At 36.8% G+C, this 27,092-nt stretch overlaps 1 protein-coding gene across 4 annotated transcripts in view; it reads left to right on the plus strand.

Moving 5' to 3' along the window:
• The window catches only part of ADCY2 (adenylate cyclase 2), a 430,316-nt gene that overhangs the window by 324,844 nt on the left and 78,380 nt on the right, over positions 1-27,092 (plus strand). For all 4 annotated transcript variants that reach the window (XM_077116823.1, XM_077116824.1, XM_077116825.1 and 1 more), the window contains 2 exons: positions 6,339-6,408; positions 9,297-9,394. In XM_077116823.1, coding sequence (XP_076972938.1) covers positions 6,339-6,408; positions 9,297-9,394 — 168 coding nt within the window. The remainder of the gene's footprint in view (positions 1-6,338; positions 6,409-9,296; positions 9,395-27,092) is intronic.

Below are 27,092 nucleotides of genomic sequence, written 5' to 3' on the forward strand. Positions count from 1 at the left end.
CATGAGATTAAATATAAAGGAAAAAATCCACATAATGTGATCAGAAAGTAATATGTTTAAAAGATCATTGGGGATCATATAATAGAAAACCTTTAAATTGTATTATGTGACACCATTCATTCAAAATGCATCTGTTCCCCTGCAAAGTCAGGGAACCTGGAGACACTGCATTTTAAATCCTGAAAGAGGGATCTAGAGCATTAGAGTATGATGAATTCATAGAAGAGAGAAGGAGGAAAACTGATTCCATCCTACGAAGCAAAGACTTTCTGTGGCAGTTTTTTATAGTCCAGGAAATCGTGGGGGTGGGGTGGGGGCAGGAATTAAGGAACATGGTGACTGTCATGACTTGGAAAGAATGTTTACATGCATCAGCCTTCTCAATCTCCTTTGGGATATACATTATAGCTGAACCTCTGGAGGGCAGAAGGGAGTCTGTTTTCCTGAGATGATTCATTATGTGCCTGATATGCATTAGGCACTTAATAAATGTTTGTGAGTTGTAATGAAAATATCAGCAGGTACAAATGAAAATTCTTCATGGAAAAGTTTCCATCCTTATGAAAACCTGACTATTTAGTTTTTAATCAAGAAAAGTGGACCCATGAAAAGTTAAAATGATTTTTACCTAGAACTCTCTGCCTGCAAAATTAAGTTGAAGAGCCATAGTTAGTGTACAGATTTGCAAAATGTATTCTTGTTCCAGACTGTTCCTTCTAGGTATTTATTTTAGAAAATTGGCAGAGCTTATGAAAGAATTAGATGAGACCATCTATAGGTATACACTCAGTGGGTACGTGTGTGTGCGTTTGTGAGCGCTTGTGTGTCTATAGTGTATTCTCATCGGGCCGGCATTGCAATTCCGATATGCTGGCACATTGAATTAATACCTGCCCAGTGCTCCTGCACATGCTTCAAATGGACAAAGCTGCCCCTCCTGTCACAGAGGGCTTAGAGCACACCGACAACGTGCTCTGCTTTTCATGGCACCATGGCCCACTGTTAAAAAAGAGCCTCAGTTATGCCCCACTTGAAATCTAGACACATCACAGAGAGAAACAATGCCTAGAATCCACCAGCAGCCAATGCTTAAGGGAGAGCCTGGTTTCAATTAATAGAGGTGGAAGGATATGTTCATTCAACCAGAGGAATAGCTGCAAACGCTCTACCATCCATGAGAATAAATGTAACATCAGAAGGAAGAGGGAAACTTTTTGTTCCCTAACAAAGTTTAGTAAGTAATAAGAGGAAACAGAACCTGTAAGATCAGTGTTGGCATGTCTTCATGGAGGATACCTACTTTTTAAAACACTTTTCTATCTGCCTTTCAGAACATTCCTACCTAAGGAATTGTTACAGAGTACAATCTTTGGCTTCACTTTAGTTTTGCCAAGGCTGTTTTGAATTGCTATTTTTCTTAATCTTTGAATCATTTCGAATTCTGATAAATGTTTAGTTGATACCTTTGTGTTTTAATATAGTTTCAGTCTAAAGTAATGTTTAACATTGATGTAACTGCTTATATTGTAATTACCCAGACTAGTTTCAGAAATCAAATAGGAAAAAGTTGCATGCAGTACTCAGAAAACAAAGGGAAATTTTGTAAAGGGACACTTTTATGCATATATTTTTAATTAGTTTCAGTCACATTTTGTTATGCCCTGCTCCTTAGCTCCTCTTGTTCTTTTGCATATTGTTTTGCTGATCTTCTTTGAATTTCCACTTGAGGATTCAATAGGGACTCAGGCTTGATGTGCCCTTCATTTGTTTCATGCTGGTGACATAAAACAGCTATTTACATGCAGATTTTCATTTATTCATTCATGTGTCCACTTAACACGCATTTATTAAATGCAGAGTGAGTGCCAGGCTTCTGCCAAGCACTGGACATCCCAAGCAGGCGTAATCTCTCCCCTCAAAGCCCTGACAGGCTGGGTAAGGGGAGAGACAAAGCATCTCACCACGTGTGCTATGATGGGAATCGGTAAAGACGATAATGACAGCTAAGAGGAAAGCCACTTAAGGGGATCTGACGAATCACAAGTTTTCTGGATGACATTACCCTGAAGCTCAATGTTGGAGGATATAAAAGTTAGAAAAGAAAGACTGGTAGGCCAACAGCATGGCACAGACACAGAGCTGTGCTTCTGGGCTACCGGCATGGTGGGATTTTCCAGGAATCTCCCTGGTGAAGAGACTGAAGTGGCAAAGGTGCCTGAAAAGCAAGTTGAACATCAGCCTGAAGTGTGTTGGAAGAAGCACCACTGAGGGACCCTAAGCAATGAATGCGTGGCCGGGTCCACTCCAGCGTCTGCGTGGAGGATAGTTCGGACAGCATGGAACTTGTCATAGGTCAACCTCCATGAGAATCCTCAAAGAAGGGCCAATGCCTTGGGCAGAGGCTCAGGAGATTTTGACCTGGTCAAAGTCTGGACGGATGGGTGGGGTGAGGGGGATAAAAAAGATGGAAGCTGTATCCACACTGGGAGTCTTAGCAGAAAACGGTCCTCTGGAGAGCCACGAAGGGAAGAGGGGGTGTGTTGTGGGTGGGGGTGCCCAGGCTGTCCCCAACTCCCCCACTTCATCCCAGCAGCACTTCTCCTCAGGAGTGGCGCTGTCCCATAAGATTCATTTCAATACAGGGGTGTGCTATATAGGATGCGTTCAGGGTGGGATTGCCTTACTCAGATCCTCCTAAATTTGTTAAATTAGACAGATAGATTATAGATGATGGATAGATAGATGGATGGATAGATAGATAGATAGATAGATAGATAGATAGATAGATAGATAGATAGACAGAAAGAGACTGATAGATGGATGTGTATTTATACATACCCCCACAGTAGAAAAGTGGTAATATGAAATGTAAATGGGGAAAATGTTGGCCATTTTGGGAAGGAAGAAAGTAGCTAGTGAGGTAACAAAGGATATGTATGCCAAGATTTAAATGTGTCTAGATGTATGGTAGATAATGAGCCAGTGGATGACAGAAAAGAAGTATCTTAGAAGGAAGGATTGACCCTCCACACTGAAATCAGATAAAATATCTCAGCCGTGGGTTTGGGGGCCACTTTTCCCAAATGCCACAGGTTGCCCAGGCCCTGAGCTGTGGTGCACAGACTGGAAAGTGGCCTTCTCCCCTCGTGGCATCCCCTTCAGTGTAGCCAGCCCTGTTCTTACATTCCAGAGCAACTCTGAGTGAGAACATGGGAGGGCCTCAGCCCCTCACCTTGAGGCAGGAGTCTTCGGCTTGGACTTTCCTTCACCGGGTCTGTGCCTGGTGAAAAACAGCTTAGCGTAACTTAATAAGGAATTTTTGATGTAGCCCGAGGGAGCAGGGGGCTGGCCTTCCTTCATGTCATGGGTCACTTGGGTCAGAAGAAATGTCACAAGACTGTTACTAAAACACACACACACGGACTCGCTCACTCCCTCCCTCCTCCCCTCCCTCCCCTCCCTCCCCTCCCTCAGTGCAGTACCAGTTCAAAACCAGAAGCAAAAACCTTTATCATTCCATATAAATCTCCCCCATTCCAAATCACATTCATAAATTTCTAAATTTTTTGCAAGTCAGTAATGGAAATTGAAGCAACCCAGGAGAATTCATAGACATGGGTTAAGTCTATGAGGTGCACATACTTTGCTTGGTTCTGAGGACAGGGGAAGAAGAATTAGGTTCATCACTTATTTGAACGAAGAAGAAGCCACAGGCAAACCCAGCTGGCTGTGGATGAAAGCGGCGAGGGAACAGCTGGTTGGAATCCAGGCGCTCATGGTGGATAAAGTTTAATGCTGGGCAATGGGGACCCAGAAGCACTTCCTGTCCACCTGAAGGACAGACAGGTAATTCAATCCTAGATCTGGGAAGACTGGGGAACTGCCAATAAATGAGGGGCAATTTTATTTCCACTTGATAAATTTCACTCTTAATTTCCAAGCTTACATTATCCATGTGCGTTTTTAAATTACATTTTCCTTTTTCAATAAGGAAAAGACTTTTTAAATAAATTACCTGCATACATTATACATAGTGTGATATTCAATAATAAGACGAGAGTTCTAAAACTGAGCATGGTTCAACTTTATTTTAAATTTCAGTTTTTAGCACTTTTAATATTAACAAACCTTTGATTCCTCCAACTAGTCTCATAAAACAGAACAGTGTCGTATTTCTGTAGCTTGCACAGCAGTAGGAAATAACCAAAAGTTTACTTTCCTGAGGCCTAGAGCTTGCGATCAAAAAGTATTTTTCTTGTTGCTGCTTTTACTGGCCTTACCTTAGGATCCAGGGTTGGTATCTGCAGGGCTGGAAGTGCACCGCCCCCGCTTTGCTTTTCTGGGGTATTCGAGCTAATCCTGAAGGATGCGCCATGACTCGTGGGGACTCTAAAGAAGTCCCAAGCAGCAGAGCTTTCCAGGTGGACCTGTACTTTTCTCTCCTCACGCATGTTGGTCTCCTGGGTTAACTTATGTGACTGATTTGTTGTGATCCACCATTTTAAACATCATTCCATACTTAGAAGCCTTGCTCTGAAATCCTGGGGGGCTGTACTTGCCATTTACTGGGTAAAATCTCCACTTGCCTTTTTCCTTTTATCCTCTTCACCCTTAAGCTCCTAAATTTATCTCAGAGAGTCAAAATCCACAGTAATGCCACCAAGGAATTGGAAACGTGTTATATTAAGAAAGTCATGCAAACTAACAATTGTTTCAACAGATATGAATTTTTTGGAAATATATGTTAAACATTAATTTCTAATGTATTACTGAAAATTATCTGAATCTATAGATAAAGATGATGCAGGTGTAGGTGTAGATATATACAGACATAGGCACACCACATTTTATTGCACTCACTTTCTTGCGCTTCACAGATATTGCACTTTTTACAAATTGAAGGTTTGTGACAACTTGCGTCAGCAAGTCCATCAGTGCCATTTTTCCATTAGCGTGTGCTCACTTAGTGTCTCTGTGCCACATTTCAATTAAGATGTGTATATATATTTTTAGCATACTTAAAAAACAACGGGATAGCATAAACATGGCTTTTATATGCACTGGGAAAGTAAACATTTTGTGTGACTCGCTTCACTGTGATACTCGCTTTATTGTGGTGTTTGGAACAAAACCCACAGTAACTCTGAGGTCTAGATAGAGATGTAGATGTAGATGTATAGACACACATATGTACTTGTTATATATACATGTATACTTAGGATTTTTATATTTTTTAAATGTTCAAATTATTTAAGAATAATTAGTAAAGAAGAAATATAAACCCCTCCATGACATGATCCAAACCAGTTAGTCATAGGTAATATGGTTTTTGGTATTTGTTCCTAGACATTTTTCATGGTGCATAGATCTGGATTTCCTCTTACATTCCTGAACTCATGAATATAAAACCATGTATCTTTCTATTTCAGTCACTGTATTTCATAAAGCATGTGTTTATCTTACTGCCAAATGTGCAATTGTATCAGGAATTATGTGAATGTTTGCTTAGTCCAATGCCTACTGCTGCTATTTAGCTTGAGATTGTGCAAAACATTCTAGTGAGAATTTCTGTCCTTAAGCTCTTTCTCTACTTAAAATTGCCTTCTTAAAACAGATTTCCAGAAGTCTATGTAAGAATGTGAGCTTCCATAAAATGTTCATTTTTTGGCGTCTGAGAGAGATACATGTATTTATGCATGTCTGTGTTTATTGCACCAAGATATTATGCTAGGGGTCTGAACCAATCGCTTGTTTTATTAGTATTTTTACCAATTTTTTAATAGCTATATTCAAGAACTATGTTTACTTTGTATAAATGGAAAAAATGGTAATGTAAGTATTTTCACTAAGTGTGAAAGAAGCAAGAACACAGAACTTGAAGACACGCTAACGTTCTGCTGTTCTGTGCTGGGTTGCCTTCTCTAAGCTAAGAAAAGTGGTGCTTCTTCATGGCCCAAGTCCTTCAGGAGCTGAGACTCCCATGTGATTTCAGTAACGCATCGCGAAATAAATTCATTGATGTCTTTGAATCTTTTTGATGACTTCTCTCCCTAGCTGTTTAATTTGGAGAACTTGAGTTTAAATTTGACATGACAGATGGTGTATAACGTGGAATTTTCCAAGGAGGGCAGCGTATGGCTATGAATGTTCTACTTGCAGATGCTGTTAGGAGTCCTTAAATTCCACATCCAGTTATTTGGCATTATGCATTTTTTAGAAATATTTGGTTTTGGTAGGCTTGTAATAAAGATGGAAGAATGTAAGTCAATAAAAAGAGTAATTCCAGATGTTTGGTTGGCAGTTTTGTCTGATGATGTGCCTGTATTTTTTATTTCCAGGCAATGGCTCAAGTCTGAAGACATCCAGAGAATCTCACTGCTTTTCTACAATAAAATACTAGAAAAAGAAGTAAGCTATATTTTTCTTTAAGATCAGTTTTTTCCTGAACTGTTAGTTGTAAAAAATTCCTTCATGAAATTGTGCTTTCTTTGTGGTTCTTCAATGCATATATTGCTTTATAATACTTCTTGTTACCCAGTTTCCATGCTTGGCTAGTTACCATTCTCAACACTTCTGATTTAAATGTTGGCTCCTACATGTTTGAGATTCAAGGCTAAGGGGAAGGACCAAGAGCTGATACTGCTTTTCTCAAAGCAAAATTTTCTTAGGAACTGTTTTAAAAGAAAACTGTCTTAAAAGAAATCCTTCCTGACAAATGTACAGCATCTTTATACTGGTTTTTGTAACTTTTTGACAAAAATATGAGATTTGTGTACAGCACCCATTCAGGAAAATTAGAAAACTCAATGGCTGTAAGTTGAGTTGGATATTGATACTTTCATATTTGATATGACTCCTAAAGTAAGAACTATTTCAGGGAAAAATAAATAAGCAGATATTGAGTCTTTGTCAAGCTTAGCATGAATTTGCTAAAATGATTTTAGTAATTATTATAAAAAAGGGCAACCATTCCTCTGGATCAACTTTATTTCATTTGCTTTTATTTTGATCTAGAAAAGGAACAAGAGTTAGAGGGAATTTCCATCTCCTACCATATAACGACAGGCTTAGTGCGGAAGTTAATACACTGATATTAAAATTCTCTTGAGAAAACTCAGTTCATTGTTTTATAAATACCGGATGGAAATACCAAATTCCAAAATTCCGTGCAAAATTCATCAGTGTTGGAGAAAACTTCCTTTTGCATTAAAGAGCAAGAGGATTGATTGTATATTTCTTAGTAAAGGACTTTGACTGCAGATGGTTTACCAAACCAGTTTGATATAATTTATTTCTATTAACAACCTCATCCTTGAATAACTTTAAAACATTTTAATGACTAGTTACTGTTTAAATGTTACCTTCTTTCCTTCCTATTAGAAGTCTGTTTTCCTGTTTTGATGCCATATTGTCAATTCCAACACCTCTCTCTGCACAGAGCCCTGATAAGAGTGTAATTGAATGCATAGAACGTAATCACACTTTAGTGATTATGCTAATACTACTTCTTCATCAACATGTAAATTCCCCTGTCTATCAAGTCACAAAATTCACACACAAAATATTCCAGTAAGCCCAAATGTGATGATCCTAACATTTCCCATGTCTACATATTTGCAGAGACCACTTTAAGGCACAGTTTAGAGTGCATAAAAGTGCTCATATTTTGCCAATTTATCTCTGTCGTCCTCCTTAGGAGTAAGAGACAGTGTCTTAGTTTGCCAGGGCTGCTGTGAAAAAGAACCAGAGAAAGGTGGCTAAAGCAACAGCAATGTATTGTCTCATGGATCTGGAAGGTAGAAGTCTGAAATCAAGGTGTCGGCAGGACTGTGCCTCCTTTTAAAGGGGAGTGTCCATTGCAGGCCTCTGGTCTGGCTCCTGGCAGGTAGCCAATGTTTCCTTGTGTGGTTTGGCTGATGGTGGCATAATCTAATCTCTCCCTCTGTCATTAGCCAACTCTCTCTCTCTTCGTCTCTCTTTCTGTGTCCAGATTTCCTCTTAAAAGGAACCAGTCAGAATTAGGGCCCACCCTAATCTTGTTGGACTTCATCTTAAATAATAACATTGGCAAAAATCATCTTTACAAATAAGTTTACATTCATAGGATTCGGGGTTAGGATTTAAACATGTCTTTTGAGAAAAAACAGTTCAATCCATAATAGGCAACAAGGCATATAGGAAGAAAAAAAAACAAAACAATGGACAAACTGAAGAGCCATCATTCAGGCCTTCTGAGACCAACATCCAAGAAACAGTATTTTCCCATGACTTGGGCAGAGTCTATACAAATATAGTTAATGCAGCCCGTCAGCATTGCCAGGAAATTTCAGTTAGAAAGTTGATTTCCTTTAATTGTGTTAAAAAATCCTCTTTTGCAAGGCAGTGTAGATGGGAACATGAAAATCCTGGATTCTTGACATGCTGACTGCACCTGCTTGCCTGAGAATGTTATCCAGGCATTCCAGCCTGCAGTTTTCTCATCAAAAACTAGGGACCAGGGCAGTTCCTGCCTCCCACACTTGTAAAGAGGATTGAATGAACACGGAGGCGTCTTGAGTGTGCCTGGCCTATGACAAGGACTTCCTGTGCTATACATCATCCTCATCATTTTCATGGCTGCAGCCTTGTCTGGCACCTTTCCTATGTGCACCTGTGCCATGCAGGCACCTTCTCAGGTAGACTGCCACATGGTCAGTTTACTGTCCTGGGTGGCATGAAAAGCCCTGTGGGGCCTGCTGCTTGTGTGGGACAAAGGGAACAAAAGAATTTCTCTACTAGGTCCCGCACAAGTAAACGGATTGCTCAAGGTCTTGGATCAAAGCCCATGAACTTCTCTGTCTTGTCACTGTACTCACCATCTCTAAGGAGCATTAATCTAAGACTAAAACTCACATTTCCTCAATGCTATTAAAAAAATAAAATTCCTCCAATACTTGCAAGTATCAGAGGAATGAGGGCACCTGAATGGTCCATGTGTCCCTTGTATTCATTCACTAATTTTTCTGGTCTGGTTCGTTCTCCCCCATACTTGAGGGATTTGATTACAAATAAATGGGTTTCGAAACAGTTCCACACATTAATATTGTGATTTTTGGATGCCACTCGTTCATCATTTAAAGGGGGAGGCCCTGTGCCAAACACCTCTGAGATGGAGGGCCATTGTCCTTAACTCGTTTGTGCCCCAATCTGCAATTTATATGTGTGATGTGCATCCTATGTACAATAAAGTTGCTGGGTAGTTGTAGGCAACCCTTCTCTTAGAGAACTGTTCCTAATTATTCCTTCTCTCCCCTTAGTACCGAGCTACTGCACTGCCAGCCTTCAAGTATTACGTGACCTGTGCTTGTCTCATATTCTTCTGCATCTTTATTGTGCAAATTCTTGTGTTACCAAAGTAAGTATAGATGGTTTTCATTGAAATTCTCATTTGTTTTGTGGCGTGCTTTTTCTACTACAGTCCAGTTATGTTGGCGAGTATGAAATGATGCTAATTTCTAAACTGAGAGGCTATTTAACACGACACAGTGGGAGACGAACACATATTCTGTGACAGTATAGAGTCCCCGCTGTCATACTTAGTCATTTTCGAAGTGGTCAAGTCAATCCAGCTTAAAGGGTTTTAAAAAATAACGATAACCTAACTTTGTATTCCTCTGAGGCCTGGTCTAGAAAATATGGTCCAATGAACTTAAAAGAAACAGGGTCCAATGAACTTAAAAGAAACAGCAAAATCAAGAGCTTTGTAATAAACAGATAACGTTACCTTATATTGAAAGGATGGAGCCTGTTCTGGGTACTTTATCCACACATCCATCCTGTTTCCACAGTCTGTGAATTATACTTCCCGTACTTCTCGCAGAGGTTCACACTCAGCAGCCATCTCTCCCAGGAGAGACATTGCTGGGAATACAAAAAGAAAAACCGAGCTAACTGTATGTCATCCATGCATCCATCTTTCTAATTCCACCTATTGTTGAAAAATAGGTGTTGGGGTTTCTAAATAATGTTTCTCTTGAACCTTCTGAATGAGTGCAGTATACATCAGGTAACTTTCAAGTCCCCTTATAGAACAGATTCTTTTTCATTTTACAGTTTGACAGAAAAGAAAAAGAATAAAAAAGCATTTGTCCTTTTTACCAGAATTGGGGACATAGAAAAAAATTAGGATATATTTTCTTTCCTCTTATCATTATCAACTTTGTAAAGGCAAAGCAACCATTTTAAATCCTAGCATGCAGCTGTGGGTTTGCATTTAACTTCAGTGGTGAAGACAGCATTTGTAGACAACTGGAACTGCTAAGATTTTATCTCATGAAGATACTTCGCAAATCAGAGAGAAGTTGTCTGTCTTTCCCACCTGGTACTCTGACAGATTTTCACCTGGAGAGTGAAGCAGTACAATGATATCTATAAAAGTAACAAGTTGAAATAAAATGAACAGTTCAAAAGCTATCTACCCCTCTTAGAAGGAGTTTCCACAAGACATCTCTGCCCCTCCCTGCAATAAGTTAGTATTGAAATACATGGGCCAAATGAACCCTTTTTTTCAGACTTACAAAATCTTCAGTGGCATTTCCCAATGTCAACATACAAGTTTTTCACTCAAAACAATATTAATTAACCTCCTTTTAAATGCTAGGCCTGCATCACGTAGTTTTCTTTACTGATTAGTAAGTTACGTTTTCTGTTTATTTTTCTTTTAAATAATGCCATTAAAATGTTAACATATATTCTTTTTATTTTTATTTTTTTGCATTTTAACATATATTCTTTACTTACTAAATTCAGAAGTTAATGATTATCTCTCTTATAAAGAATTAATAACTAAAGCCTCAGAAGTGTTTACATATGATTATCTCTTTCTATCATCTATGAAATTATTCCTAGAATTTTAGCTCCAGATTAATTTCATATGTAAAATTTATTAAATTTAACCACACACTTAACCAATTTAATTTTTCATCACTGCTTTATTAAAAAAATATTCCTTTCTTCTAGTTTATTTTTCTTTCTGTTAATATATAGCATATATTAGCTATGTTATTAAGGGCTGTGTATCAGTAGCTCCCATGTTTGTATGAAAATATCTTTATCCTCTTTGCTTCACTTTGGCTCTTTAATAATATTGTTTTAACTGGGTATAAAACTCTAGTTTATCTTCTTTTTTCCCTCAGCATTATGATGATCTTCCATTGCTTCCCAGCTTCTATCATTGCTAATGAAATGTTAAAGGTCTTCTCTCAATCTCACTCTGCTTTAGGTATTCTGCCTTTCTTCTCTCTGGGCTTCTGGTTGTTTGTTTGTTTTTTTCTGTATTTTCACTATATTATTTCTCGATGTGTATTTGTTGATATTTGCTTAAGTGACCCATTGTGATTTTTCAGTCAGTTCTGGAAATTTCTCTGTCTTTTTCTTCTTATATATTTCTTGTCCTCTGTTTTCTCTACTTTTTCCTTCTGAGACTTTTATTAGTTGTATATTGTGCTTTTTACGCCATGCCCCAGCTCTTGTGAATTTTCCCCTGAGTTTCAATCTCTTTATTTCTTTGTGGTGCATCTCGGTAATTTCCTCATCCCTACTGAGTTTCTAAAAAAATATTTTTTCATATATAAGAAAAATATTTAGTCCTTTTCAAAACTTGAAATTTTTCCTAATTCTGGCTTTTATCCTTGAGGCTCACTTTTCCTTTTCATTTCTCTGCACATTTTAAACATATGTATTTGAAAATATTACTTATTTGTTCTTTCATAAATATGTGTAGTCTGGCATTTAGGCTCTCTGATGACTCTCTCATTGAGGTGTATTTCCTTGTATTATCTGAATTTTTTAAGTGTCATCTGAATTTTTAAATGGGAGTTCATCAGGAGCAAAGGATTTTGGCCATGGGTATCTCACATGTTCTGGGCTGTGAAGGCATCACTATGGGATGTTTTTCAGTTAATTTCTTCCAGGCACCCATAGGATTCATCAGTTCAAATAAAAACATTTTGTTAAATCTTCACATCAAGTTTCCTACATGATGTGGGTCACGTGAATTTAGATCAAGCCTCTGGCAAAGAGAAAGATGGGATTGTCAGTTTTCATAGATGACTCTTTTCCATTCATGGCCCTTGGCAGGCTGCTTCTCTGAAAATTTCCAGGCCAGGGTACAGATTTTTTTCATTCCCTGTTTACTAGTGGGACAGTACTTTGTGGCTCCTGACTTCATTCAAAAGAGTAGTTCACATTTCCCACAAAGCAAATGCTTGAGCACATCATCTACTATGTGTAGCCAAACCTCAAGCTCTAGGACATGTAATGGCCCCTGGGATTTCCAATTCCCCTGTGCCATTTAACTTCAAGGCTTCTCAACATTCTGCTTTTGTATATTCTCTTTGTGTCTGATAACAGCTTTTCCTGGCTTATGAGCTCATCTATTTAAAATGCATATATTTTTGTTGGTAAAATGGTGCTTTTCACTTCTGCAGAGTTTCTGACATATTTATTGGCATTCCCTTACTTGTTTTTTAATTTGTTAAACTATAGTTTTGTTTTGTTGATTTTTTTGTTTGTTTGTTTTGGTAAACTGCCTAATTTTTTTAAAAAAGTAGATAAATGATTCGATGGATAATGAGTAAATGAGTAAATAAATTATGACATAACTAATAAGAGAGAAATTTATGGTGGTGAAAGGACTAGGAAGTGAAAGTGTTTTCCTGTGAGGATACCCTTATGTCATTCCTATTTAAACCCTAAGTCTTGAATCTGGCTCTAGTCTGAGAATTTGAATAGATATAATTTGATTATTGGTTAGCTTCTCTTTTTAGAGCTGTTCTCTTACTTCTGCCTGCCCTGTAGAATACATTTATGAGAAATGTGATCTATATTCAAAATCAAACATGATCAAATGCAACTTGATTTTGTACCTTAATACTTACATTAGTAAGTCTGCAAAATCAAATAGATGATATCAAGCCATGTATGAATAATTATTAAAACAATGACAATTTTTCTGATAAATTTTAGTTGAATATCATGTTTGATTAGCTCAAATTGAATTGAGAATAATTATTTTATATTTAAGAAAACTTTAGTAACCAAATTACAATCCTAAATATCTTAGAACTATTATTTCTACTTAGATTCTTTTGTAGTTTAATATTCAATTCAAAAGAGCCATTTTTGTTTTGTTTGTATGTTTAAAAATGAAAAATAGAACAAATTTAATAGTAGGATTGTTTGTGTCCATTGAAAACGGACTTGATTTTCTAAACAAAAATGATAAAGAATAGCTATTGTGAAAGCAGTTTGCTCTGGTGGCCCAAACACTTGACATCATGTAAGTTAATTATTTCTTATGTACCAAGATGCAATGGGTATTAATCCTGAGGCAAAGTAAAATGAATAAATGAGTGAATGTAGGTAAGGAAGGGAGGGAGGGAGGGAGGGAGGGAGGAAGGAAGGAAGGAAGGAAGGAAGGAAGGAAGGAAGGAAGGAAGGAAGGAAGGAGATGAAAAAAAGTAAGATAATTTTCATTGTCCAAGCTAAATGAACCACATAGCTTTTACAAAGATTACTATAACTGGTTTGGATTAACTTCATCTAACAGTGAGGAAATACCTCAAAATTAGTGCCTTGAATGTAAGTTAGCAGTTTGCTTGTCCCACATATAAACAAAGTCGAGAGGTGGGCAGCCAAGGGCTAGCGTGGTGCTCCATTCCTCAGAGTTCTTGGAGACACAGTCTCCCTCTGACTCATCACCTTGCTGTTCCTGAGCCTTGTTGTTCATCTTCATCCTCTAAGATGGCAGCATCCACATTCTAAGGAACTGGGTGGAGGAACAGACCAGGAATCAGAGGGCAAAAATGTCTATACATGCCTATGACTCTTCAGTGTATAACCCAAGATAAAGATTTTTGTTCCATATCCAAACCTAGCTGCAAGGGAGGCTGGAATATGTAGTCTTTAATCCATGTGATCAGGTCCCTCACGATAAATTCTGTCATCATGAAAAAATGCATATTCTGTGAACCAGTGCTGTCTCCAGGATGATAACTGATTTTAGTCATTAGCAACAGGCCACTGGTATAGTGAAATTTGAAGAACAATAACTATAGAAAGGAGCTGAGCATGTTTTAACTTGATGAAACAGACCAGTATCCTTTTGCTTTCTATCTAGATTATATTCTGAGTATTATTAATAGACAAAGACAAATTATATTAATAGACAAATATATATGAAGGTATCTACAATAGAAATTCATATATAAATTCTTTCAATCTTTCATGGAATGATCCAGTAGCTACTTTTATTGTGAACACATACCAGTGCAGTCAGAGATGCTGGAAAGTACCAGTAGCCCCCAAAGTCCCTTCTCCCATATATCTTATATTCTATTAGGAGAGACAATGATAATGTAATAAACAAATAAATAGAGTAGGAGACTAGAGAATGATGGTATTGCAGGAGAGGGTGATCAGTGAAGGCAATAAACTGATAGAAGAAGAAAACAGAAAAGGGGAAGGACCTCATCTTAAATCTGTGTCTCCTAAATACTATAACAGTGGGTTTGATTAATGTGACAAAGTCAAAAATGTTCGCTTAAGAGTGTAAGTTTTCCTTTGTCATGACAGAGAAGAGTGAGGCTTGCTTTTCACCACATGTAAAAATAATTATGTTTGTAAGTTAAGAAGAAACAACTCTGAAACCAGAATGCTAATTAAAATTGATTTAGTTGCAAATATCTTGGTATGCTTAATAGGCCTAAACATGCTTCTGTTAGAGCAGGCGGGAGAAATGATTTAATTAAGGACTTTTGACCAACCATCACTATGCATCGTGGTACGTCTTGTTCCCTGACTAATGGGATGGGAAGTACATTCATCTGAGCAAGAACGCCACTATGGACTCAAACTCTGCACACCCTCAGGATGAGCATGTCAGTGAGAGGTTGGGCAGCCTTTAAAGTCTGGATCTCAGAACATAACGTACTTTTCAATATACAAGATATTATAATCTACAAATGGACATACTTTCACTCCTGCCTTTCCAATTTGGATGCTTGTATTTCATTTTCTTGCTTAATTGCCCTGGATAGGACCCCCAGAACAATGTTAAATAGAAGCTGCAAGAGTAGATATCCTTGTATTGTTCATGATCTCAGGGGGAAAGCATTCAGTCTTTCATTTAGTTTGATGTTGACTGTGGGTTTTTCACAGCTGTTCTTTATCAGGATGATGTAGTTCTCTTCTTTTCCTAGTTTTTTATTGTTTTTTATCAGGAAAGATCATTGGATTTATCAAAGTCTTTTTCTGCATCTATTGAGATGATCATGTCTTATTCTCTTTATTTTGTTACTATGGTACATTGCATTCATTGATTTTTTAATGTTAAACCAACCTTGCATTCCTGAGATAAATAATACTTAGCCATGGTTTATAATCCATTCTATATGTGACTGAATTCGGTTTGTTAGTATTTTGTCTAGGATTTTTGTGTCTATATCCAAAGAGCTATTGATCTGTAATTTATCTTCTCTCATGATATGTTTGTCTAGATTTCAGTATCAGAACTGCTGGCCTTATAGAATGAGCTGGGAAGAGTTCCCTCCTCTTTTAATATTTGAAGAGCTTGTGAAGAACTTGGCGTTAATTATTTATTTGAATGTTTAGTAGAATTCCTCAGTGAAGCCATCTGGGCCTGGCTTTTCTGCATGTAGTTTTGTGATCGATAATTCTTTTTAGTTCTCATACATCCATTCAGATGTTCAGTTTCTTCTTGAGTCAATTTCAGTAGGGATTGTCATAACATACCTTTACAAATAGTCGTCGCTGCCTAAGTGCACATCTGTCATAATTCACTAAGTCAATGACAGGCAGCCAGTGGTACTACTGCATTGTTTTCCATTATTGGCCCCGCTTAGTGGATTCTGACATTTGAAGAAAGAGCAAAGTGGTTGTCATTAAATGCATTCTTCAAAAACATCATTAGTTCCTCTGAGAATCTCTTCACTGTATCTGGTGGAATTTCACAAAATATTGGGAGCCACATTTTAATACTCCTACTGTTTTCTCAAACACAGTGGGCTCTAGTGTGTGCATTGTGCCAACTCCTGAGTCTCTGTCATCTGCCTGCATAGTGGGATAGCTATTCCCAGAAAACAAGCATTAAAATGCATTTTAGTGCTTACAAAACTCATTCTTGGAAGCCAAGGAAAGTCATCATAAGCAAACCAGCATCACATGAAATGGTAATAAAAATTCTTCACGTTGAAGTGAACTTTCCTTTCATGTATCTCATTTTTTTTTTTGTTATCAGGTGTATAATTTTTTATGATTTTTATGTTTTCCTGAATAATTGACTCACTCATCATTTTCCAATGTCTCTCTTTATCTTTGATAATACTTCTTCTCTCCATGTCTACTAGTACTGATATTAATATAGGTACAGTCGTTTTCTTATGCTTATTCTTTACATTATATATGCTACCCATCTTTTTACTGTAAACCTGACTGCCTTTTATATTTAAAGTGCATCTTTCGCATGCAGCACGTGATGTGCCTATACTTTTATTTGGAAAGTTTATTCCTTTCACATTTAATGATATGATTGATTTTAAGTTTAACATATTGCTATCTACTTTATTTGTATGATATGGTCTATTACACTTGTTTGTATTGTTTATTTTATATCTACCATCTTACTATTTGTTTTCTGTTTGTCTCATGTCATATTATTCCTCCGTTTCTATATTTTTGCTTAATTGAATATTTTAAAATATTTCCTCTGATAGTATATTGCTTTATAATTTTTAGTGATTGCTCAAGAATTGAAATATACATTCATAACTTACCAGAAGTTATTTAGCATTAATATCTGTAGCACTTCAAAAATTATATAAGATCCTGATAGCAGTATAGTCCCATCTTCCTCCCCATCAAAATCTTAGAGTATGTTATTATTTTTACTTTAATAAATTGGCTGCTTTTTAGAGAAATTCATAAAATATTAAAATACAGGCTTTCATACTCTCACACTTATTTAGCATGTCCAGTGCTCCTCATTCCCTCCTGTAAATTTAAGTTCCCATTTAGTATTAGCATAAGAAAACATTTAGTATCAGCATAATAAGCATAAGAAAATGACTGTACCTATATTAATATCAGTACAAGTAGACATGGAGAGAAGAAGTATTATCAAAGATAGAGAGAGACATTGGAAAATGATGAGTGAGCCAATTATTCAGGAAAACATAAAAATCATAAAAAATTGTACAGCTGATAACAAAAAGAACAAAATGAGATACACGAAAGGAAAACACTGACAAAATCAGAGAGATTTAGGCAAATCCTATATCATAATTAGATATTTAATATTTCATTTTATATCTTACTAAATAAATAAGGATATAAAAAATATGGACAAACATGTCTTCCATTCCTCAAATGCCTCAAGCACAGTGGCAGATTATTATCCAGCTAACTGACCACATTAAGAATTGGCAACTCGGGCGGGCCACGGTGGCTCAGCAGGGAATGCTTGCCTGCCATGCCAGAGGACCCAGGTTCGATTCCCGGTGCCTGCCCATGTTAAAAAAAAAAAACAAAAAACAAAAAATGATTGGCAACTCAAACTGTGAACTCAGGTTTTCTTCTGAACCCAGTGAGAAATGATGGGGTGTGAGGAAGGGGGAGAAACTGAATTTTTCTGCGTGTGAGTCCCTGACAAATCTATGAAACCTAGTGAAAGTAGAAAAGTGAAATTCTTTAATATTTTATTATATTTATATGGCACATGTGACTATCCCTTTGGTAAGTATCCAGCACATTGTCCATTTGACCCAGAACTTTTCTTTGTCAGTCCACTATGCCTGTAATTTCAGTCAGCCTGGAGTTACCAAAGGAAATGATGGACTTGTCATCGTGTGAAGGGTGGGAGAAAGAGTCACTTCGAACTGTATCATGTCATTGGTGAGCCCTTTGTTATGTCACTGTTATTAAGTAGATGTACTTTTATAATGACTATGAAATATACTCCCTCCGCCCCTCAAAAAAAAAAAATGGACAAGACAACCCACTTCGTAGAACTTATTAACATTCATAGAACACTAAGATCAACCACAGAATACATATTATTTTAACAAAACATGAAACACTGACCAGATATACTAAACCATAAAAGAATCCAAATAAATTTGAAAAGATTGAAATTAGTTAGAAAAGAGGAATATCTTACTGCCTGTTCTCTATCCACAACAAAATCAATAACAATAAAATATCTAAAATATCTAAAAATATTTGAATATTAAGCTATATACTTTCAAATAAACCATGCGTTAAACAAGAAAGCACAAGAGAAATTAGAAAATGTGTTATATTTGATAATGACACATATAACATATCAAAATGTGTGGGATGTAGGTAGAGCAGTAATTTAGAGGGGAATTTATAGCTTTAAAGTGCTCCTTTTAGAGAGGAAGAAAGTTTATAATCTATAATCTAGGTTTCTACTTCAGGAAGTGTTTTGGTTGCTAATGCTGCCAGAAATGCAATATACCAGAAATGGATTGGCTTTTATAAAGGGAATTTATTGAGTTTACAAGTTTACAATTCTAAGGCCATAAAAATGGAAACCATACTAAGTTTTCCAGAAAAAGACACCTTGACTCAAGAAAGGCTGATCTGGAAAGGTATGTGGCTGGTGTCTGCTGGTCCTTTGGTTTCTAGTTTCAAACAGCTTCTCCAGGGGCATTTTCTTTCTGTATCTCTAAACATCTCTGTCTGTGTTAGCTCTCAAATTTTTCCAAAATAGTTCCCTCTTAAAGAACTCCAGTAAGTGGATTAAGACCTATGCTGGTTTGAAAATATTATGTACCCAGAAAAGCCATGTTTTAATCCTCATCCAATTTTGTGGGAGCAGCTGTTTTTTTTATCTTTTGTGTGTGTGTGCTATATGGTGGGGGTCACATTTCATTCTTTTTCCATGTGAGTATCCTGTTATTGTAGCACCATTTTATTGAATTTTTGTGGTTTGTTTGTTTCTACACTTGGTTTTGTTTTTTCTTTTCTGCCTGTTTATTTGTTTTGAGGAAGTGCCTGGGCTGGGAATTGAACCTGGGTCTCTTGCATGAGAATTCCACCACTGAACTACCCTTGCACCCCTTGTTTCTTTCAATCTTGATTCAATGCTGTAGGTTGAAATCTTTTGATTAAATTATATCCACAGAGAGGTGGCATGCATAATTGCGGGTGTGATGTTTGATTAGATGGAGATGTGACTTCACCCATTCCAAGCGGGTCTTGATTAATTTACTGGAGTTCTTTAAGAAAAGAAACATTTTGGAGAGAGAGTCAGAAATGACAGGACTGATAAAAACTTCAGAGCAGAGTTGACACTGATGCTGACATGTAGAGAACAGAGATATGGGTGTTTGGAGATGCTTGGAGCCCAGCAGATATCACCATGAGATATTAAGCAAGCCAGAACTTGGAGAGAGCCAAAGGAAGCCAAGAGATGAAAGTCAGCCCCAGAGAATCAAAGTGAGGAACCCCCACAGGGACAGAGACTGAGAGCAATGGAGCCCACGAGCAAGGAACCAGCAGATGCCAGTCACATGACTTTCCAGCTGACAGAGGTGTTCCTGACCCATAAGCCTTCCTTGAATTAAAGTATATTTCCCTATATGCCTTAGTTTGGACAATTTTATAGGCTTTGAGCTGTAAACTTGCAATTTATAAAATTCCCCTTTTTAAAGACCATTCCAGTTCTGGTATATCATATTCCAGCAGCCTACTAACAAATACAAAACCCAGCTTGAATAAGTGGAGTCACATGTCCATGGAGACTACCTAATCAAAAGGTTCCACCCTAAATAATACATCTGCTCCCACAAGATTGTATTAATAAAAAGAACATGGCTTTTCTGGGGTACACAGCAGTCTCAAACCAGCACATTCTAAGCTCTGGACCCCAAAACAACATGTTCTTTCCATACCCAAAATGCATTCATTCCATTACAATATCAGAAAGCTTTAAACCATTTCAATAACAATACAAATACAATACAAAGTCAAAAACAGTGCAAACTCTCATCAAAGTCAATTACAGGCATGGTCTGTCATAAGACAAAATTCTCCTCTGGCTATGGACCTGCAAAACTCAAAACAAATAATCTGCTGCCAGTATACAAAAGTGGAACAATAAATGATCCCATTGCCATAGGAGGAGATTGGAAGGAAAACAAGGGTCATCAGAATCAAACATTCCAAAAACCTTAAGGGCAAACTCCGTTAGATTTCAAAGTCTGATAGTCATTTACCGTAGGGGCTTTAGAAAGCAGCAGTCCCACCCTTCCCAAGGGCCTATGTAGTGGCTCTTCTCTCTCCAAACACTGGCGTGAAGATTTAACCTTGAGGAACTTTAGGAAGACCTCCTTTTTTCTGTCTCCACACTCTTCAAGCATTGGGGCAGCACCCGAATGTTTTGCCATCTCTGGGACACACACTGAAACCCCTTGAAATAATAGGATGGCAGCAAGGCTCTCCTCAATCCCCAGGGAATATGCTGCACCCTGTCTGAGGCTGGAAGTGGCAAAACTCTTCCTGAACATTGAGGCAGAGGCCTGCTCTTTGCTCTGGAGCAAACTCACCCTTTCCACATGGGTGGAGTGGGTACCCTCTCCTGGCCTGAGAGTTCTTGGCTTCAGACCTTAGCTTCCATGGTTCTGTCTTTAAACTCATTTTTCCTCAGTCTGTTCTTTTTTCTGTCTCTTTTAGTTCAGACCAGCAATGGTTCCATTCATATAGCTCTCACAAAAAAATGTGTTGATTTTCCATGTAGCATACAGGGATTGAAGCCATCAGACAATAAGGCTTTCCACACATCCCTTCTGGATAACCCCATCTCCCATCTGACTTTTTTCTGAAATGGCTGAGTGGTTCCATGTTTCCCTAAATCCTCACATGGGGCCATAGCCTTTGGTGTCTCATTTTCCAAAAGCTCAGAATTTTCTGAACTATCAGTTTCTGGTTTCTTTGTACCTAAGAGTTCAGTTGTCAACTTATCTCCTTCCTCTCTCATTTTACTGTAAGCTGCAAGGAGTAGCCAGGCTGTATTTTCCACATTTAGTTTAGAAATTCCCTCAGCTAAATATCCAGGTTCATCACTCTCAAATTCTGCCTTCCATCTAACACTAGCACTTAATTTTGCCAAATTCTCTGCCACTTGGAAACAAGGATAGCCATCTTTCCAGTTTGCAATAACACCAAGGCATCATTTCTGTCTAAGCCTTCATTGGAAACACCCTTAGTGTCCATATTTCTACCAACAGTCTTTTCAAAGCATTCTGGGCCTTTCCTTTCAAGCATATCACAATTCTACTAGAATCTTCCACTTATCCATGTAAAAAGCCACTCCAACATACTTGGTATTTGAAAATCATGGCATCTAACTTCTCTGGTACCAAAATCTGATTTAGTTTGTTAATGCTGCTGGAAATGCAATATTGCAAAAATAGGTAGGTTTTTATAAAGGGAATTTATTAAACTACACGTTTACAGTTCTAAGGCCATAAAAATATTCAAACTAAGATATCCAGAGAAAAAAACCTTGATTCAAGAAAAGCCAGTGGCATCTGGAGCACCTCTGTCAGCTCAGACGGTATGTGGCTGATGTCTCCTGGTCTTTTGGCTTCTGATTTCATACAGCTTCCCCTGGAGCATTTTCTTTCTATATCTCCAGACAGCTCTGTCTTTGCTCTCAGCTTTTTCCAAAATGGTTCCCTGTTAAAGGACTCCAGTGAGTGCATTAATACCCACCTTGAATGGGTGAAGTCATATCTCCAAGGAAACTGCCAAATCAAAAAAGTCCCACCCACAGTTGAGTGGTTCACATCTCCATGGAAACAACTTGATGAACAGGTTATACCCACAATTGGGTGATTCACATCTCCATGGAAACAACCTAATCAAAAGGTACCACCCTAAACAACAGGTCTGCTCTACCTGGATTAGTAAAATAACATGGCTTTTCTGGGGTATACAATAGTCTCAAACTACCAGCAGAAAGTAAGCAAAAAGATGAGCAAATTTAATTCAAGTATGTATAAGGAAGTAAATAATAATGATACAGGACTAAGTCAATAAAATGTAAAGCAGCCAATAGAGGAAATCAGCCTCTATTGGTTAATCTAGCCAAAAATCAGTTTCTGAAAAGGATTTTTAAATATACCTAAACCACCAGAAAAACTGATCAAGAGAAAGAAGATTGAGAGAGACTCACAAAACACCCAAGCTAACAACATAAGGAATAAAAAGGATAAATATAGAATACTATAAATTATGTTTAACTAAGAAAATTTACATGTTAAATAAAATGGAGGAGTTCATTGAAAAGACAACTTACCAAATTTGATATATAATGGAAAAGAAAATTTGAATTGGGCATCTATCAAAGTTGTTGATTTTTTTTTCAGAAACCTTCTCATGAAGAAAATTTCACATCCAAATGGGTAAATTTTGCCAAACATTCTAAGATGAAGTAACACAAACTTACACAAATCTTATAGAAAAAAAGAGGCAAGGCTACTTCGCAGCTCTTGTTATGAAGCCAGTGCAACCTTAATATCAAAACCTGACAAGCACATTATAGGAAAAGAAAATTAAACACCATGAACATAGAAAAATTTTTCATAAACTATTAACAAATAAAATCTATAAATATATAAAAAGTGCATAAATCGTGACAAAGTACAACTTATCCCAGATATGCAATGTTGGTTTAATGTTTTAAAAAATCAATGTTAGACCCCACATTAAGAAAATAAAATATAACTATATGATTATCTCAATAGATGCTGAAAACGCGTTTGACAAAATTCAAAACTTTCAACAAAAGGAGTGAATGAGAACTTCCTCAGTCTGCTTAAGGGTGTCTACAAAAAAACTCATACTAACACCATTCTTACTCATGAATTATTGAACCTATATCTTTAACTTTGAGAACAAAACAGTGATTTACATTCTTGCCACTTTTATTCATGATTCTACTGGAGATCTTTGCCAGTACAGTAAAGCAAGGGAAAGAAACAAAAGCCATACAGATTTAAAAGGAAAGTGTAAAACTATTAGCATGTAACACGATATGCACATAACATGATGGTTTATGTACAAAGTCTTTAGTAATCTAAAAAAAAAACTGCTGGAACTCATAAGTGAATCTAAGAAGTCAAATGAAACAAAGTCAAAACACATAAATTGTTTTATTTCTTTGTAATTATCAACAATTAATTGGAAAATAAAATTTTTAAATTCCACTTTCAATAGCATCAAAACCCATAAAATATCACATAATACCCTTAACAAAAGCTATGAAAGATGCTTGCATCAAAAGCTGCAAAACATTGCTAAAAGCAATGTAAAAATGCCTAAATAAATGATTAGATAAGCCATGTTAATGGATTGGAAGACACAGTATTTTTAAGATATCAGTTCCCTTCAAAAGCAACCTTCAGCTTAGAGGCAATCCCAATCATTATGTCAAGAGGTTTTCTTTTTGAACATTGAAAAGCTGATTCTAAAATTTTTTGTAGAAATGCAAAGGACCTACCATTGCTAAAATAAGCTTGGCAAAAGGAACAAAATTAGGAGGTTATACTATTGATTTCAAGACTTACCATGAAGCTGGCATGATTAAGACGACGTGGCATTTGCCTCAGAGTAGGGAAATAGATCAATGGACTAGAATAGAAAACCCAGAAATAGGACCCTGTTTATGCAGTCATTTGATTTTCAGCAAATGTGCCCAAACAATCCAATACAGAAAGGGGAATCTATTCCACAAATGGTGCCAAAATAACTACATATACATAGAAAGGAACCTAAACCCCCACATCACGCCCAACCAAAAACAAAAATTAATTTGTGGTGAATCAGAAACATAAACATAAAAGCTGTTAAAATTCCAAAGCTTGCAGGTAAAACATAGGAACATATATTTATGACTGAAATAGCCAAATATTTCTTAGAGGACAAAGAAAGCAAAACTTAAAACAAAATAATTTGTATACTAGATTTCATCAAAATTTAAAGTCATCACCAACTGCAGGTTGGGAGAAAATTTTGGCAATATATATAACTGACAGAGGAATTATATCCAGAATATATAAAGAACTCCCAAAACTCAGTAATAAAAAGGCAACTGATTTTTTAAATTGGCAGAAGTCTGAGTAGACAGCACCCTAAGGAAGTTTTATGAATGACTAATAAAAACATGAAAACATTTTCAACATTAAATTAGCCCTCAGAGAAATGCAAATTTAAACTACAATTAAAGAGTTCCCATTACAGATCCACTGCAATGACTAAAATTAAAAGACTGGCATTAGCAAAGAAATAGAGAAACTGGGGAAAATAGTACAACCACTTTGGGAAACTGTCAATTTTTTTAAAAAGTTTATAGCTGGTTTTTTTTTTCCATAAGAGCCAAAACTGGAAAACGACCCAAACTCCATTCTCTTAGTTATCTTTTATTGTCTCGCATATTACCGTAAAATTTAGTGGTTAAAACAGTAAGCATTACTATTCTCAACAGTTGTATGGGTCAGGAAATCAGGCAGGCTTAGCTCTGTGGTTCTGGCTTGGCAGCTCTCATGAGGCTGTGGCCAGCTGAAGGCTTGACTGTGGCTGGAGGACCCGCTCTCAAGGGGGCCACACACACCTGGCTGGCAGGTAGCTCTGGCTTGTTGGCAAAAGGACTTAGCTCCCCTTGGTGGGTCTCTATAAGGCTGCATGAGCGTCGTCACAGCGAGTTGCTGATTTCCCACAGGGACCAACCCTTAAAAGTACAAAACAGACCAGCAGTGCTTTGTATAAACTGGTCTTAGGAGTTACCCACCATCACTTTCACATTCTGTTCACTAAAAGTATCATTAAATCGGGCTCACATGCAAAGGGAGGGAAAAGAGGCCCACTTTTTGAAGAGAAGAATGTCAAAGAACTTACCAGCATTTTAAAACCACTACAGGTATTACCAGAAAGTGAATAAAATAATTAAGGTATATTCATGTAATTGAATATTACTCAAAAATAAAAAGAATGCATTGATACTACACAGATAAATCTCAAAAACATGTTGAAAGAAGTTAGATATAAAAGAAAATAATTACCTACTCTTTATATTACCATTTATATTTACTCTTTGTATATCACTTATATGAAATTCTAGAAGAGACAAAAATTAATCTCTGTTGATTGAATCCAGAACAGTAGTTGCCTGTGGAAGTGTGGAGAAAGGGACCTTCTAGAAAGGGAACTTTCTGGGGTCAGGAGTTCTATAATTTTATTGGGGTACTGGCTACACATTTGTATTCATTGGTCCAAACTCATCAAATCATACCCTAAGATCTGTAAATTTAGTTTAATATTAATTTAAAGATTAAAAGAACAGAATAGGGGCAGGATCTAAATAACAGTGTTCAGCTAAGAAGCCAATGGAACTTGGTTAAATTTAAATGATTGCAATTGCGTAATGACAATTAATTAGTATCCTAGGTCCAAAATCCAAAATTACATCTCCCTGGGAAGTTAAAGAAGAGAAGGAAGGGTAGAATGAGAGGAAATTAGAATCTATATGGAAGAAATTAACTGTTTCAGATCTTTAATGTTTACCAGCACAAGAACATTGGCTTTAAAATTCCAAACTAAAAGAAGAAAAAAATGGGACGAAAACAGCGTCACCCATCCAAACAAACTCAGAAGTAGCAATGAAATAAAACCCCATACATGGAAACAGAAAATAAGATGGAACAGGCTAATCATAGATTAGTCAACTTCATCATTATGAATTAGTAAAAATGCCATATTCAAAGAAAAAGATTTGTGGATTGGAGCTATAAGCCAATGGCCACCTCTACTGAACATACAAAAGACCTAACCAAAATAAAAAGACAGAGAAAGATTGGAAATAAAGGATAAAAAATAGCTATGCCAAGAAACAGCTTACATAAAGAAGGAAGCTGCAATAATATAAATAAAGATAGAATTCAAGGAGAAGGCATTTAGCATGAAAAAAGATTTACATTGAGGAAAGTTACCAAGAAAATTTAACAATCACGACTCTGTATGCACTCCAGCATCTCTCTGAAATCAGCAGAGCAAAAGCTATTAAACATTTCAGATATATTGACAAAACCACAATCTTAGCTGGAAATATTAATACATCTAAAGTTGACAGAACAAATTGAGCCATGTAAGTAAACCCTTTGGGGATTTAACTAACTCAGCAGGCTCAAGTCAATAGATATATTTAGTGGAGGTGCTTTGTTTCCAGCAAAAAGAAAATACATATCATTTTTCTGAAATCCATAAAACATAACAAAAGTAGAACACATTTATCATACCCCAGAAGAAAAATATGTTGTCAAAGTAGAAATAATAGAAGCCACAATCTCAAATCAGTTCCAACAAAATTAGAAAACACAACGGCTTACCCAAAATAATCTCCTTTGGGGAGAATTAAAAATCACACTTCTAAATAACTCTTTTTTGAGAGAAAATTAAAATTGAAACTTTAGGCTTCTTAGAAAAGAATGATGATGAATAGCTATGCGCCAAAAGCTGTGTGATTTGGCCAAAGCTATTGTTATAGGAATACTTATGTCCTTATTGCCAATAAATGATAATCAAGAAAAGAACAATATAGCCCTAAATTAAGTAGAAGGAGGGAATTTTTAAAAGATAAATTAGAAAGCAATAATGTAGAAAATTATTGGAAAGCATAGATCTTAATAATAAATTCAAAGAACTCATTCTTTGAGAAGATCAACTCAGCATGCAAAGCCTCAGACTCTGATGTAAAGGTGACATCAGCCTTGCTGGTTTTTGCTGGTTTTCTGTTCTGCTGCATTGCCATTTGGGGCACCGCACCCCTCCTCGCTGCTCTCGTCTCCTGGCAGCCTTGTCGGCACCAGGTCTCACTTTGGTGTCAGATACCACTTGGCCTCTCCTCTGAATTTCATTTTGGGTTCTTCCTTGTGGTTCAGCCTTTTTTATACCCCTTGTATTTTTGGCTCTAATAAAGTCTTAAAAGGCTTTGAATTATTTTGTTATTTAAGGAA

The sequence above is a fragment of the Tamandua tetradactyla genome, chromosome 9 (genome assembly GCF_023851605.1).
Source record: "Tamandua tetradactyla isolate mTamTet1 chromosome 9, mTamTet1.pri, whole genome shotgun sequence".
NCBI classification, from domain to species: Eukaryota; Metazoa; Chordata; class Mammalia; order Pilosa; family Myrmecophagidae; genus Tamandua; species Tamandua tetradactyla.